Source organism: Nicotiana tomentosiformis, chromosome 3 (genome assembly GCF_000390325.3).
Source record: "Nicotiana tomentosiformis chromosome 3, ASM39032v3, whole genome shotgun sequence".
Classification (NCBI taxonomy): domain Eukaryota; kingdom Viridiplantae; phylum Streptophyta; class Magnoliopsida; order Solanales; family Solanaceae; genus Nicotiana; species Nicotiana tomentosiformis.
The window spans coordinates 88,555,636-88,570,945 of NC_090814.1; the positions used below are offsets into that span (position 1 = coordinate 88,555,636).

General features: G+C 34.6%; 2 protein-coding genes across 3 annotated transcripts; both read right to left on the bottom strand.

The window, feature by feature from the left end:
• Nucleotides 1-1,311: 1,311 nt before the first annotated feature.
• Nucleotides 1,312-6,438, bottom strand: LOC104119282 (uncharacterized). 2 transcript variants are annotated; one of them, XM_009630735.4, is made up of 3 exons: nucleotides 6,193-6,438; nucleotides 4,385-4,520; nucleotides 1,312-4,228 (listed from the first exon to the last, which is right to left on the bottom strand). In XM_009630735.4, the coding sequence occupies exon 3, from the start codon at nucleotides 4,059-4,061 to the stop codon at nucleotides 1,839-1,841; it is 2,223 nt and encodes a 740-aa protein (XP_009629030.1). In that variant the 5' UTR covers nucleotides 4,062-4,228; nucleotides 4,385-4,520; nucleotides 6,193-6,438; the 3' UTR covers nucleotides 1,312-1,838. The 2 variants fall into 2 exon arrangements, with proteins under 2 accessions (XP_009629030.1, XP_009629029.1); XM_009630734.4 differs by lacking the exon at nucleotides 4,385-4,520.
• Nucleotides 6,439-9,201: 2,763 nt separating this feature from the next.
• Nucleotides 9,202-9,768, bottom strand: LOC138908142 (uncharacterized). Its single transcript, XM_070198784.1, has 2 exons — nucleotides 9,640-9,768; nucleotides 9,202-9,432 (listed from the first exon to the last, which is right to left on the bottom strand). The coding sequence occupies exons 1-2, from the start codon at nucleotides 9,766-9,768 to the stop codon at nucleotides 9,202-9,204; spliced, it is 360 nt and encodes a 119-aa protein (XP_070054885.1).
• Nucleotides 9,769-15,310: the final 5,542 nt, after the last annotated feature.

The following is a 15,310-nucleotide window of genomic DNA, read 5'->3' on the forward strand; positions in this document are numbered from 1 at the left end:
GTATACTGATCAAAGCTGGGCTTTTGAGATTAAAAGTTGTACGCTTGGAGTTTAATCGTGCCCAAGGAATTTCCGAATAACGTAGTGTTTCATGTGTTAACATGTGACCTGTGTTTTTTTAATAAACTCATATTTTCATTATGATATACAATCAGACCTTTATATAATAAAATACATATATAATAATCATTCACTATAAAAGCTAAACTTTTCTCGGAGCCAATTTTTATGTTAAGTTATAATATATATATATATATGTCCTCTATAATAGCACTTCTCTATAGTAGCCAAAAGATATAAGAACAAAGGTTTGACTGTATTAGTAAAAGAAGAGAAGTATAGACTTCAACAGTGGATGCAATCGCACAGCATAGTGAGTGCAATGTAACTTTATACACAACTAAATATTCTGAATCCGCTTTTGAAGAAAGTAAATCATGTATATGATGTAAAACTAAATCTTACATTTATCTCAAAGTTAACTGTCATCATTAAAGGATGTGGTGGAATAGTGCTTCCTCCTTTGGCCTAAGCGTCGTGAATCAGAATTAACTTAAACCAGAAAGCTTAGATGATCAAGAAAATGGTTGGGTACTTCTTTTGCAGAAGAACAACCCCAGGCAAACTCACTAGTATTAAAGAAGAGATCTGAAAGTAAGTCAACACCCCCACCTAACACTTCCTCAATCTTAACATACAGTTTCTTAAAACAGATCCAATGCCTTGCAAGTATCAAGCCCTAAATTGGATAGAGGGAGGGAACTGAAGAACAAGTATGCCTCAATTCCAGACTAGCTGCATCAACTATATAAAACTTCACTATATATATATATATATGGAGAGGGAGAGAGCAAATAGGACTCTACCGAGAGAAAAAAAAAGTGTTTACAGCAAAAAGGGACCATGGGAGGTAATCTATTGGAAGAGTTAACAGAGTCATTAACAAAGTGGAGAAGACTTACTGCCAACCTTGTGTGTCGGACAAATAAATTCCTTTGCTAAGCTTGGCACTGCAAATGAGATTGACTGAATTTGCCTAATAAGTAGGAAATCAGGTAAGACCGCCTCCCAACTGCAGCAGGAGGTTTAACATAACTTTTGAAAGTCTCAATTATCCAGAGAGCTCAAAGAAGCAATTAGGACAAAGGTCAACTTCCACCAAAGAACATTAAACTTTTTAAATCACAGGGAAAATGCTTCCTCAAACAATATCACTAGAATGAGGTGACATGACTAGATACATCTCTTGAGATTAACATTCTATGATCAGTATTTAACAGAAAATCGATCTCTTAAGAAATTTATATAAGGTAAACAAGATATATTTTTACTCCACCAGATCCAAGAATAGAAGACATTCTAGTTGTAGCAAAATAAAAACTTTGAGGATGCCTCTACAGGATTTAATAACAAAAGGAAAGGTCCAAGTACACTCATGGGAATATACGGCATCCAAAGGGGGAAAAAGGTTAGGGAACAACATGTCTGGGCAATGGGGATTCCTTTGACACTATGACAACAAGCATTAACCTGTGTTAATATCTCTGATCAACCATTTGCCTTTTATCAAGGTACCAAACATGGGCCTGCGTAGTAACCTTCTCAAAAAATCTCCAACACGAACTCCAGTTCAGCTAATAGGCCTTGATCCATGAATATAAGCTCAAACTTATGCTTTGTTCTGAACCACGATTAATCTCCTTCAGTTGAAGTCAAAAGTCTGGCAAAAAGTCTTCAACTAGATGTATCTTCAAAATATCTCCTCATTCCACTAATATTCTGGCAAAATTCAAATCTGCAGTTTTTGGCTATTGTGGCAAGCACTTTCATGGAGCTTCTTAACTTTCTACTATGCCCTCTTCCCTGGATTTGAGAATAGGATCAGCAGTCTCACTAGTTTTAGTTCCTTGAACATTCTGTGACGAACCTCGGTTAACCTCTCCATCGTTCTGCATAGCTGGCACCTCAGTAGTTTCAGTTAATGTCTGAAGAAGCTCCAATGGAGTAGCAGCTGGATCAAGCTCCTGGTAACCCTTTGGAGCATTTTGAGCTTCTTCACCTGTAAGCAAGTGGCTTGGGACCTGATGAGAGAAACGAAACATCTCTTCTCTGGTTATTCTTATCACCTTCTCTGAATTCAAGTCCGGACGAAAGACTGTCTTAAAACCAGCAACTTTGATTAGAGGAACAACTGAAATTCCCTGCTCCTCATTGTAGTCATCAAGAACTAGGACCATGTCATACTTGTGTATGACATCATCAGGTGTATTCTCATTCCAGTCAGGAGACCAATTTCTGTAGAGGGCCCAAACATCCCCCTTTTTGGGAAATATTTGAACAGATCCACGAGGGCCTTTTGACCACTGAACCTTGTGGGAGAAGGAATTCACAGACTTACCTGTCTCGTATCTGCCAATCCTAAATTCACCACATGTTTTGTAGAACCCTGAAGCTACCCACTCCATTGGACCAAATTCACTATTGGTTTTTGAATTAAGCCAACTGAGCCTCACTTTAAATGGCTCTCTTGAGAGGACTTTGTTAATCAGAGCGTAGAAACGGGGCATGCCATCATCAGCATCATATGCAGCCCAGACTTCATTGTCTCCGAAACAATTTTCAGTCCTATCCTGGTCAAAATTGTGAAAATCAGGATCTGGTACATTCATTGACTCCGGCACTGGATCCTCTTGATATGCATCATTAGCTGAAGCATTGACAGCTTTCTTCACTCCCTTCATAGCTGATGACTCAACATTCCCGTTTACATTATGACCAAGAACACTAGCATTCCTCTGTTTTTCTTTTTTGCTCTCTTTTACCTTATGTTTTTGCGTATCTTGCGGCTGCGATCTCCATTCATTCAACTTCTTGAGTATCTCTTTCCGAGCTTTCTCCATCAGCATATTTCGATTTTCAAGTGGCGTCAGCTCCCTGGTACTGTTAAACTTGCTAGAAGAAAAACCATAAGTCCTTTCTGCATATTGAGGCGCATTGGATCCATGACGGATCCCATCCTCATCCAGTCTTCTCTGTTTAAGAGGTGCCTCTCTGTCGGTAAAAGGATGAGCTCTCCCCCATCCAGAACTAGTCTGTGAATCACGTTCTCTCTTCATTTTCTCATGTGCCTGCTGGACAACATTTGCTGCTTTTGCTGCAATGGAAGGATCCAAGCTACCAACACCAGCCGTTTTGGAATATGAATCATGTCGAAAGTTCGAGTAATTTGCAGTATTAGAACTTGCTGCTGCTGATCCTGCCGTTTTACCAGCACTAGCATTTCCTCCTATAGGGAACTGATTCCCATTAGGTGCATGATTCCCTAGATTCTGATGCCACTGGCGAGTAGAATTGGATGACTTGTTATAATTGAACGGAGGAGATGTTTCTGTAGCCAAAAAAGCTTCATGACAGTTGGGGCAAAGAAGAGTGTGGTTGAGATATATCTTCAAATATTCATAATGCATCTTGCATCGGTGGCAAATGGTCCAGAAAGTATCACTTCTTTGATTGGATGAAGAATTAACTGACGAAGAGGACGTTCGAGAAGCATTTTTATGAGTCTTTGGACCTGAATTTGGCCTACTAGGAAAATTATGAAATCCATTCCGTGGAGGTGCTGATGCACCACCTGAGTGCACTGGAACTTTCTGCTGGAATCCTCTTGAACTCCTCCTCTGGTTATATGCCAACCTCTTGGATTTATCAGATAATAAGCTCCAGGCCTCAGACAGAAGTTTAAATGCACCTTCAGCACCAACAGATTTGTTCTTATCCGGGTGGAGGATGAGAGCTAGCTTCCTGTACTGCTTCCTCACCGTTTCATCATCAGCTGAGGGGCCCACACCAAGTACCCCATACCAATCCACTTCCCCGCTTATTTTATTTTCGGCAGAGATATAGACATCAAGTGTTGTTAACATCTGGGTTACACCGTCAAGCCCCGGATACAAGGCCTGAGCTTTTAAGACAAATTTCTTTGCCCCAGCAAAATCCTTCTGCTCGAACTTCCGCTCTGCAATTGCTTTTGCCCGAACGGCCTCATCTTTATTGCACTCCATAGTTTGTGGGTGTGATTAGAAAGTTCCTTTAGTAATCTCCAATCAGTACGCCATTCAGTAATACTGAGACCACCAAAATATATAAAGCATTTTCATGTGAATATCAGATACTGATGACTCAATCTCTTCCCCTTCTTGAAGACAGTATCCTTCAAATCATCCAATACCTGATTCACATCAAGGGAAAGATCAAAGGCTGTTAGAAACACGTCATTACAGAACCAGAACCAACAAAAAAAAGTGTAACATGTCTTGGTCTTGGTTCCGTAGTATAATTTACTTAAAAAACAACTTATCAGAGAAAAATATTAGAATTTAGATACCAAAAAGAAACATGCACATGTATGCAGACGCATATAGACATGTACATAGTCTAGTGCCTCAAGGCTTAGTGGCCGATAATTGTTGCTGACAACAATAGACTTTTGAAGCTGGTAACTGGTAGTCAAGATAGACACACTGCATCCATCAGACAAAACAAGTGATTAATCAACTAAGACCGACATCCACCTCTCTGGAAATCCAATGATGCAAAATTATATGTGACAGGATAGGGAACACATAGTACACCTGATCTTAGCCGGAAGGCCAAGAAAGGTATGCAACAGGAGAGGAAAACTCCAGAAATTTGCTTGTGTTAGTTTTTTAGCAACTTTTACTATCCAGGTTTAAGTAATGGGATTCGTTAGCAAAAAATTGAGCTCCTGTAGTTTCTAATTCACAATATCTTGTTCAAACAACAGCGACATTACTGGTAGTTTTACCATGCAGGAAAAGTTGGATAAAGTTAACAGCTACTATTACGTCTAGTTAGAGTACATTGTTTTTTATACTAAATCGTGAATTCCTCACATCAGTCAAATCTAGAGTCAAAATTTAAGGGCCAAGTTTACTTTTCTACCAAGAAAAGGAAATCTTCGTTTTGAGCTTTGCTTCCAACTGCAAGAGGATTAATTCAACTTCCAGTCTTTCAAGTAATAGATGTCAACATAACTCCACTGACCAGCACGATAGACATAAAACAAAGAAGTTGATTAGTAATGAATGCCTCTACCCTATACAAGAGTAAGAACTTCTATTTCTCTCTACTCCACATTTTCCCATTCTAAACTTTTAAGTTGCAACATGCCATTGAAAATTCCATATTTCGTAAACTTACTTTAGAAACTTGCAATGGTAAAATTTCTCACTTGATCTCTCCCTCTCTCTGAAAGTCTAGTCTCTTCGCTAAATTCAGTAACCAACTCACTTCCGCATTCCAAAGACTCAACACAGATTACCCTGTCATCTACTCATCCACAGTTCCACACAGTTTTATCTTCTGCGGGCCACCCCCCACCCCCTGAAAAATCTACTCTGAAATGAAAGAGAGAAATAAAAACATGAGGCGATCATATATAGTTCTTCCCAAACCCTCTACACCCCCCCACCCCCCCAAAAAAAAAATCCTCTGAGGTGGAGGGAAACTCAACTAGGGGATGATCATGAAATAAATCTGGATAATGAATTGATTGCTCCCAAAAGTATCAAGTACTTTAAAATTGCAGAGCAGGATGCTCTTAAGAGCGTCCAAGTCTCAAGCTAAGCACTAATCATTCAGCATTCGTAACAATAGCAGTCCACCTACAACAACAACTACTACTACTACTAGGCCTCAGTCCCAAACAAGTTGGGATCTGCTATATGAATCCCCACTGACCATGTTTCTCCATTTAAGCTCAACTCACCCCTATATAATAAGAATTTTTAACTAAAGCACACAACGAGGAAATAACTGCAATGTGACCCAGTGGCCACCTTTCTTTGTCCAGCTGAAAATTTTCAAACTATTTAAGCCACGAGAACTCAAATTGAACTACTATATAGTGTTAGTACCAAAAATCAACTCCTCCAATTTTATTACTAAACGATTGAACCAACAAAAGCAAAAAACCAAAAAAGGGAAACAAAATGGAACGGTAACAGAACGATCCCAAATCACAATTTCGAATGACGAGATGCCAAATGGATCTGAAACATTGGCGGTTTGTACTGGTCCAATTTTACATTTTTAAAGAGAAACCCTAAAATTCATTACCAAGATAAGAACCTCTTTTTTGGCGCAATCGGAATGAAAAAAGAAAAAACTAACCCAAATGTGCAAATGAGTATTTGAATCAAAAAAGGAAGCGTTCTGCTGCTGCTGTTGACCTTCAGTTTTCCCACCAAATTGGAGTAGAAAAAGACGGACCCTTTGAAGAAACTGAAATTCTTTTTTTCGTCAAAACCCCCTCTGAGCCCAAGAACAACCCTAAAATGCCCACATAATCTCTTAATTTGGGAAAAGAACAGCCAGGCATGGGCTTGTTTTACATTTTATACACTTTTTGGGGGGTTGGGAGGGGGTAAACCAGAGTTAACAAATCATGGATCTTAACTATAGTTATTTTTTATACACCCAATCCTTAACCAGAGTTAACAAACCATGACTCTTAACCATAGTTACTTTTTAAATAGAACCTTCCATCTTTTTTTTCAACTTATTACCATTGTCTCGTTTTACGTGATGATATTTGATTAAGCACGTAATTTAAAAAATTGAAAAAAAATTAATATATAAGTCAAATATTATATATTTAAAGTACCAAATTTATTCTTTTAAATAAGTGATGGTAACAGATATACATATCTTTTATTTTTTATTTTCTTAAATGAATGGCCTTTATATTAGGTTGCTCCCGACAAGTATATGTCAAGTGAGAATATTAACATTATGATCTTTCTCCATTACAACCAATAAACCATAAGTTTCAACATAAAATTTTATTTTCATTAATCGAATTTGATAGTTTTCACTAATAAAAATCTATGGAGCATGTAAACAGAGATTATTGCTTATTATGTTTGAAAAATATGTGTAAAACTTGATTTTGGTTATGTTCTTTAGAATGAACTCATATATTTCATAAGATCAGTATTGCTCTGATACCACTGTTGAAATTTTCTAAAAAATACGAGCAGCAAGAAGGTTGAAAATCTGTGCCTAATTTATAATCAGAAATCTCTCGTGTAAGACATGGCCTAAATTTGCACATGGCTAATCTTGAAGCCAAAGCAAACTTGGAGACAATATATTCAAACTTGGAGCCAAAGCATTCTAGCTTGGAACCAAAGAATAAAAGTATGGGTCATCTTACTTCATTTGAATCATCTCATATTTTGATTAGAAACTCATTTTGAGTATTCTTGTAATAGAGAGTTTTGGTATATTCCATGGAGTTGGTGTTATGAAACACTTTGAGTGAACCTCTTCTTTGGGAGTGATTGTAGTGAGGTTATTCTCTAATTTTGTACTCTCTTTTGTATACCGATTGTTAAATAAAATTGCTCTTCTCCACTTGTGGGCGTAGATCGTCTTAACCGAACCACGTTAAATTTTGTGCTTTCTTTATCTTCTTTGATTACCGTTATTACTAACCTGTGTTGCCTTTGTTATTGTCATTATATTTCTTTGGCTAAATTTCGCACTACACGAGTTCCCAATCCTAATAAATTGGTAGCAGAGTCGGATCTAACCAGGTTAGTTTCAATAGCCAATATGACTCTAATAAAGACTTATGTTGAGAAATTTGATCGAAGTGCAAACTTCGGGATGTGACAATTAAAGATGGAAGCTATCCTAATTCAGGATGGCTTAGACTTGGCATTGTAAGGAAAGGAGACGAAGCCAGATAAAATAACGTGCGAGGAATTTGCACAAAAAGGCAAAATCATGTAACATCTTAAATCTCTCATATGAGGTTTTACGTAAATTTTCTGTAGAAACCACATCCAAAGGCATGTGAGAAAAATTAAAAACCTTGTATATGAAGAGGACGGTGGAAAATAGACTTTACTTATAGCAGAAGCTTTACACAATTCGTATGGGTAAAGGTACATTTATTCTCTCTCATCTTGACACCTTTGATTCTTTTCTTATGGATTTGAATAATATGGATGTTGAAATTAAAGATGAGTACCAAGTCGTGCTACTGCTTTGTTCTCTACTGCCCTCCCCTCCCCCCTCCCAATCTTTTTAGCATATAAGAGATAGTATAATTTATGCTAAAGATAATATCTCTTATATGAATATTAAATCTGTCTTAAAATCAAAAGAACGGATAGACAGTAATATTACTGGGGAAGCTAGTGAAACTCAAGCAGATGTTGGCTTGTTAGTTAGGGGTAAATCCGACTCAACATCCAGATACAATTATTTGTAGTGTCGTTATTGTCATAAGAAAGGTCACATTATCTCCGAGTGTTGTAAGCTGAAAAATAAAGAAAAGCATAAGGAAAGGAAAAATGAGCACAAAGATATTGACACCACCGAAGCTAGTATAGTAACTGATGAGATTGAGGGAATTATATTTTTAGCAACTGAACCTAGTTTCAGATCTGATAATGAGTGAATTTTAGATTCCGGTATTTCGTATCATATATATCCCAACAGAGACTTATTTTCTTCATATGATTCAGTTAAAGGTGGAGTTGTCCTGCACGATGGTATGGTGAGAACTCTCATCGATGTTAGATATGTTATTCACTTGAAGAAAAATCTCAGCTGTTTGAGCACTTTAGAATCTCTTGGGTGCAAATTCACTAGTGAAGGTGAAATTCTAAATTTTTTTCAAGGTGTTGTAGTGATCATGAAAACACACACATCTGATTCGTTGTATACTTTATTGGAATCTATTTTACAGGCACTACTACAATTTCGATATCAGACAACTTATCTGATTTTAACGAAATTAAATTTTGACATAAGTACATTGATGCTTTTATGGAGGTGGAATAAAATAATTATATCATCCAATTTAGGCCAATGTGAAGATTTGTAAGACATGACCTAAATTTGTCCATGGCTAATCTTTGAGCCAAACCAAACTTGGAGTCAACGTATTCAAACTTTGAGCCAAAGCATTCTAACTTGGAACCAAAGAATAAAAGTATTTTCTTTTATTCTTTTTTTTCTTTACTCGGGGACAAGAACTTTGCCCTATAAATATGAGTCATCTCAGTGGCGTACGCAAGATTTTTCATAAGCGTTGTCACTATTTAAATAGTAGTAAATAGTGAATTAATGTCATCTCAGTTGTCTTAATGTCTTAATGTCTTAATGTCATCTCAGTGGCTTAATGTCTTTTGTCACTCTAACAAGTATCATAGCATTTGCAATATCTTGCTCCTTCTTTTGAAAGGCAACATTAAGCTCATTTATGATTGATAAAATAGTGCGCATAAAATGCAACATGAATACAACCTCAAATGTTAAACAGACTTTAAGGTATCCCTTTGCCCTACACCTTTCTTCAAAATGTGCATTAACAACAATAGCATCAAGTACTGCTAACTAGGATGAATGAGCTAACTATGGATATTATGCCGGAAATAGACCGATTTTATATCACCCTTCAATTCGATTGTAAGGCAAAGGGATACCTTAAAGCATGTTTAGCATTTAAGGTTGTCTTCATGTTGTATTTTATGTGATAAGGCCAAAAATAAGAATAAAATTATTAAAGAATTTGTAGTGAGAGCCCCATCGAATATCACCAACTTTAGCAAGACCTAATTCTTGATTTAAGCCCCTCCAATTTTCAAGCTCACCATTACGTAATACTTCTTCAATTTCTTCCGCTTGAGATTCAGGAAGTTCATCTCTATACTTGAAAGAAGATCCCACCATATTTAATATATCAGAAACAACCAATAAAAGTTCTTGCACTTCATCATATATTTTAGAAACCGCAGGAAGAGTTAGTTAAAGTTGATGAGAAAAACAATGAATAGAATGAGCACCTTTACTTTCTTTTTAGATCAAGATTTTAAGCCCATTTATATCACTTTGCATATTGCTTGCTCCATCGTAACATTGTCCACGTATATAAGATGGACTTAAAGAATGTTGAACAAGTAAACCAACAATTTCATTCTTTAGAGAAAAAGCTGTAGTTTTACGAACATGAACAATACCAATAAATCGCTCTATCACACCTCCCCTTCTATTAACATACCGCAAACCAATAGTCATTTGCTCCTTACAAGACACGACACGAGATTAATCAACTAATATGGAAAAGTAATCATTATTTAAATCCTCAATGATGCATTTAACTATTTTCATCTTACATGCAGTAATAGTATCCTTTTGAATATATGGAGAAGTCAATTGATTATTCTTTGGAGCCTTTTTAAATGCATCGGCAACATGATCACATCTTTTAGTATACTATCTAAGAAGCTCAATATAGTTACCTCTATTGAGAGATGATTCATTTTCACGATGTCCCCGAGATAATAATCCTTGGTGTAAAATATATCTTATCACATCAATCGCAACCTCTAAATGAATTTGATATTCTAGCTTTTGTTGATTGATTGTTTAGCAAGTACACTTTGAATGGATTATTTTTGTCATATCAAATCTTCACTTTTCTTGCTTGACTGATTATGAATACTATTCGGTCCACTAATATGCATATCAAATCTATCCTTCTTGTTCAAACTTGTAAATCCTACACTTGAAAATACATCTCCTCCCCTTTGATTGATGCACTCATCTTGAAACAAATAACAATAGAAGCAAAAAGTTGCATCTTTTTTTATGCTATACTCCAACCAATCATGTTAAGAAAATCATTGAGGATTAAAGCGATGCAATTTACCATAAAAATTTCTTTGAGGAAATTTGTGCTATCGAGGTTGGAAAACACCTCTTTGAAGATATGTTCTTCGTATTGCATCATGGCCATTTGAATGATATTTTTGAATTGTTAATCTTTCCTCAGGATCAACCTCTAAAGAGTCTAAATTAACACTTTCATTTTGTTGATGTTGTTCCGACTCGTTAGCCATTTCTTCCAAGTTAGATAAATCTTGAGTTGTTGAATTTGATTTTGGAATTTTGGAAGTTGTTGGATAGTATCTCTTCATTGCAATTTAATCTGAATTAAAAATTTAAGTAACCACTTTATTCTTTAGATAAATCCTAAATAAGTTCATTATAACTAGAAAAAGGAAAAAAAAATAAACTAGGAGCAAATCCCTACTACATACTCGTATACTCTAATTTCGGTATTTACAATCACACGAATAAGTCAAACTATGTTCACATGACCAGCACGACAACAACTTATAATTAACAATTTCATAACCCCCAAAATCATTTCCAAAAAAATTAATTATAAATTCAAAATTACCATCATAGATTTACAGTTCTAGTCATAAAGAAATAAAAAGGTAAAAGTACAAGCACTTACTAAAAAATTATCATCTCGAGAGACAAAAAATTAGTACTAACGTGGTGCAATTTAGGTTTTTTGGAGTTTGAAAACTGAAAAGTGGGCAGCAGTCCTTTTTATACTAATTGAGGGCAAAGAATCAGTCCTTTTATTCTAATTGAGGGCCAAAAAACGAGTATTAAATCCTATTTCAAAAGGGGTTTTTAATAATGGAAATTTACCTAGTTATACTATAATAGAAACTTTACCTAGTTATACATCCCTTTCCTCTCCCCTCCCCCGCGTCAGCCCCACCTCACTCTCATGTATATGAGTTATACAAAGACCCTAAAATCACTCTTTCATCCCATTTTCAAAAAGATTTTGAAACACTTCTCTCTTTCATACAAATTAATCCAAATCCCATCCTCTTCACACAAATTCATCAACATTATCTCTAAAGTTCTCTAAAGTTGCAGTAGCAAAGAGTTCCTCATTGACAACCATTAAAAAGTTTCGAAACTTTGAATTCAACATTTTGGTTTTACGAATTTGTGATTTGTTCTAGCAAAGAGTTCTCCATTGACAACCATTAAAAAACTTCGAAACTTTGAATTCAACATTTGGGTTTTACGAATTTGTGATTTATTTAGATTGTGTGCTCTTGCAAACGATTGAGAATATAACTTGGAGTTTATATCTCAATTTTGAGGGAGATTGGTTAGGTTTAGAATTATTTTTAGGTAAAATTTCATATTGAAACTCGAAGAATAAAAGTTTCTGAATTGTATCACGATTGTATGATAATTGTATCATAATTATTTTTAATTGTATCACAATTGTATTAAAGTTGTATTTGACTTGTATTTGATATATCAATATCTAAATTAATACCTAATACAATACTAATACAATTATATTACAACATTGTATTAGAATTTAAGTTTATAGTTGTGATTGAAACTTGAAGAAGATGAAGATCAGAATTGTATCACGATTGTATCATAATTGTATTTGTATCATAATTATTACAAAAATTGTATTACAAATGTATGATAATTGTATATGGTGATGAGCAATTGTAAGTTTGTGACCAATTTTACATTTGGATTGTGTGTGAGTCATTATCCTATTAGCAATAATTTTATAGAGTTTAATAATTTTTGAATTGTTGAAGAAACTTTTAGCAACTTATTTTTTTTGTCATCTCATGACATTTTATGTTGTGTGTATAGATTTCTAACTGCAAAGAAAAAATATCTTTTGGTGTCTATTATGAAAATCAGTTATGTATTATTGGATTTGTTAGATCAGGTATCACTTTCCTAATATTATATGGATAATAGGAACATAGAATATGTAGTATGACATTATATCTCGTATTTGAAGGTTCCAACCAAAATCATTCAACAACTGAAGCAAAATTACTAACTTCTTCCTGAAGACGTGCAACTATTGAAGAGAGAGAAGAGGAGATATGCGTATTAAAAAAATTAGGAGACATGAAATGAGGAGAAATGTGAAAAGAGAAAAGGATATAATTGAATCCCTTAATTGAAGGTATTAATCATGGGATGGGAGTTTTTTTTTTTGTGGGGGGGAGGGGGGGGTATACAATTTGTAAGAAAAACCTAGATACTTTTTGAAAATTACAAAACCTAAAGAAAATAAATTAATAAGTTCCTATCATAGTATATATAGGAAAAACTCCCTTTTAATAATTTCTTAAAAAATTAACCCAAATAGCTTCTCACTCAACCACTTAAACTAAAAATAGGTGAATGTATAATATATGCATAATTGATGTATTACATATATATAATTGTGTATAATTTGTGTATATAATTAAAAAAAGTAAATAATTAATATTGCCGACTACATGGGTAAAAATCCCTAATTTCTTGTACAATGGGTCAAGTAGTTTTTAAAGTGGTCAGACAATTTTTAAATACAGCCCATACTTTTAGAAATAGGCCCGCAATTAGCAGCCACGTTTTCAAATTAAGTGAAAAAGTCTGAAAAATATTTTGTGGAGCTAAGGAGTTCGAACCCATGACCTCTTACATCAAACTTGAAGCAGACAACCGTCGGACAGTGAGCTGTTTCGAAGCAAGCGGTATCATTTTTAATGATTTTTGTCTTATATATATATATATATATATATATATGTTAGTATATGTATGCGTGTGTATAATAAAAAATTTCGACGAAGCGGTGGCCCGTGACACCGCTTGGGTCCATGTAAATCCGTCATTGGGTCATCTTACTTCATTTGAATCATCCCATATTTTAATTAGAAACTAATTTTGAGTATTCTTGTAATAGAGAATTTTTGTTATATTCCATAGAGTTAGTGTTTGGAAAACACTTTGAGTGAACCTCTTCTTTGTGAGTGATTATAGCGAGGTTATTCTCTTGGATATATTTTGGGATAATTAGAGTTTCATCTCAAATTTTGTGCTCTCTTTTGTATACCAGTCGTTATAGTGAAATTGCTCTTCTTCGCTTGTGAGCGTAGATCTCTTTAACCGAACCACATTAAATTTTGTGCCTTCTTTATCTTCTTCAATTAGCATTATTATCAACTTGCATTGCCTTTGTTATTGTCATTATAATGTTGTTTGGCTAAATTCCGCACTACCCAAATTTCCGATCTTAACGTCTCGTCAATATGAAATTTTCACAAGAAGAAACTCTTATTCTTCATAAACAAATCCATATTACGAAAAGAGTCAAAAAGAAAATAATTTAAATATGTAAGGAAAGATTTTGAAAAGATTTGGAAGTAAAAATAATGATAGACTAAAAAGAAAAATGTGTTACATAGAATGTAACATATGAAGTAATAAACTAATAATCATAGGAAATTTCTTTTATGAATCATGGTGATCCAGGTTGGCAATTGAGGCAAATCCAACACATAAGCGATTTAAATATATATACATATATTTAAAATTTTTACATAAAACCTTTAAAAATATGAATAGGTTAGGAGACGTATCTGGTTTTAAATTCTAAACTTGTCTCTGATTAAGAGCCCTTAAATTTACAAATATTTAACTACCTTTTCAATCTGTGATCAAATCGAATACTTTTAGAATGTTAATTACTATGAATTTTATTGACTAAATTTTTTAAATGTTTTGAACATGCAAGATTATGTTGAGAAGTTCACAATTTGTCCTCTTTTTTTTTTAATAGTTTAGATATTCAGGGAGTTATAGTTTAGATATGTTTGTAATTCTAGCTTCTTAGTCAAAGCTTACAATCATTGTTGAATTTCTAAGCATGGTCTATCAGAAAAATACAGCTCTTCTGATATCCGAAAAAAATAAATAAGGAAACTGCGATCTTTGTTTAAACAATATTCAAACCAAAATACATGTATAAAACATAGAGAATATGTTCAATTCGACAGCAAGGTTGACTTACAGCAATTATGAACGAGATCAAGTGTCAAATATGAACGAGATCAAGTGTCAAATATGATTTACCTAGATGTCCATATTGCAACCGTGGTAAAATTAAATTTATCATTTATAAGCTGCTCGTTGAGTTCAAGGTGGAACAGAAGAATCTAATCTATTTTCAACTACTATAAAAATCTCCTCTTATGCACACATTGGTTGCTAGGTTAGACTTTGAGCAATTATGATCGTCTCTTATCACTATGAACTATTTTGATTTGACCCAATGTCGTAAGGCAAGCCAAATTCCTGCACTCCAACTCCCCATTCACTCGATTTTCACTTCTCACTCATCCGGGACATATTCAAGCATCAAAAAGATAAGAAGATGAACTCCTATGGTGTATTTTAACTATACCGCTGCAACAGAAACACTCGTCCCCAGTTACGCGGAATACTTTAATTTCATGACTGCTAGGTTTGACTTGATTTCGAACTGTAAATATAACTTTTAACATAAACTCACTACATAAAAGCACACGATTGTGCATATATATCTTAGTACGAGCACTGAGCGTATATATTGTACGAGCCTTTTGTT

What these genes read in the sequence shown, in the direction of transcription:
- LOC104119282 (XM_009630734.4), bottom strand. Translation starts at nt 4,061, where the DNA reads ATGGAGTGCAATAAAGATGAGGCCGTTCGGGCAAAAGCAATTGCAGAG.
- LOC138908142 (XM_070198784.1), bottom strand. Translation starts at nt 9,768, where the DNA reads ATGGTGGGATCTTCTTTCAAGTATAGAGATGAACTTCCTGAATCTCAA. An exon ending in AAGAATTAGGTCTTGCTAAA is followed by an intron (nt 9,433 to 9,639) that starts GTTGGTGATATT and finishes CATTCATCCTAG; the next exon opens with TTAGCAGTACTTGATGCTAT.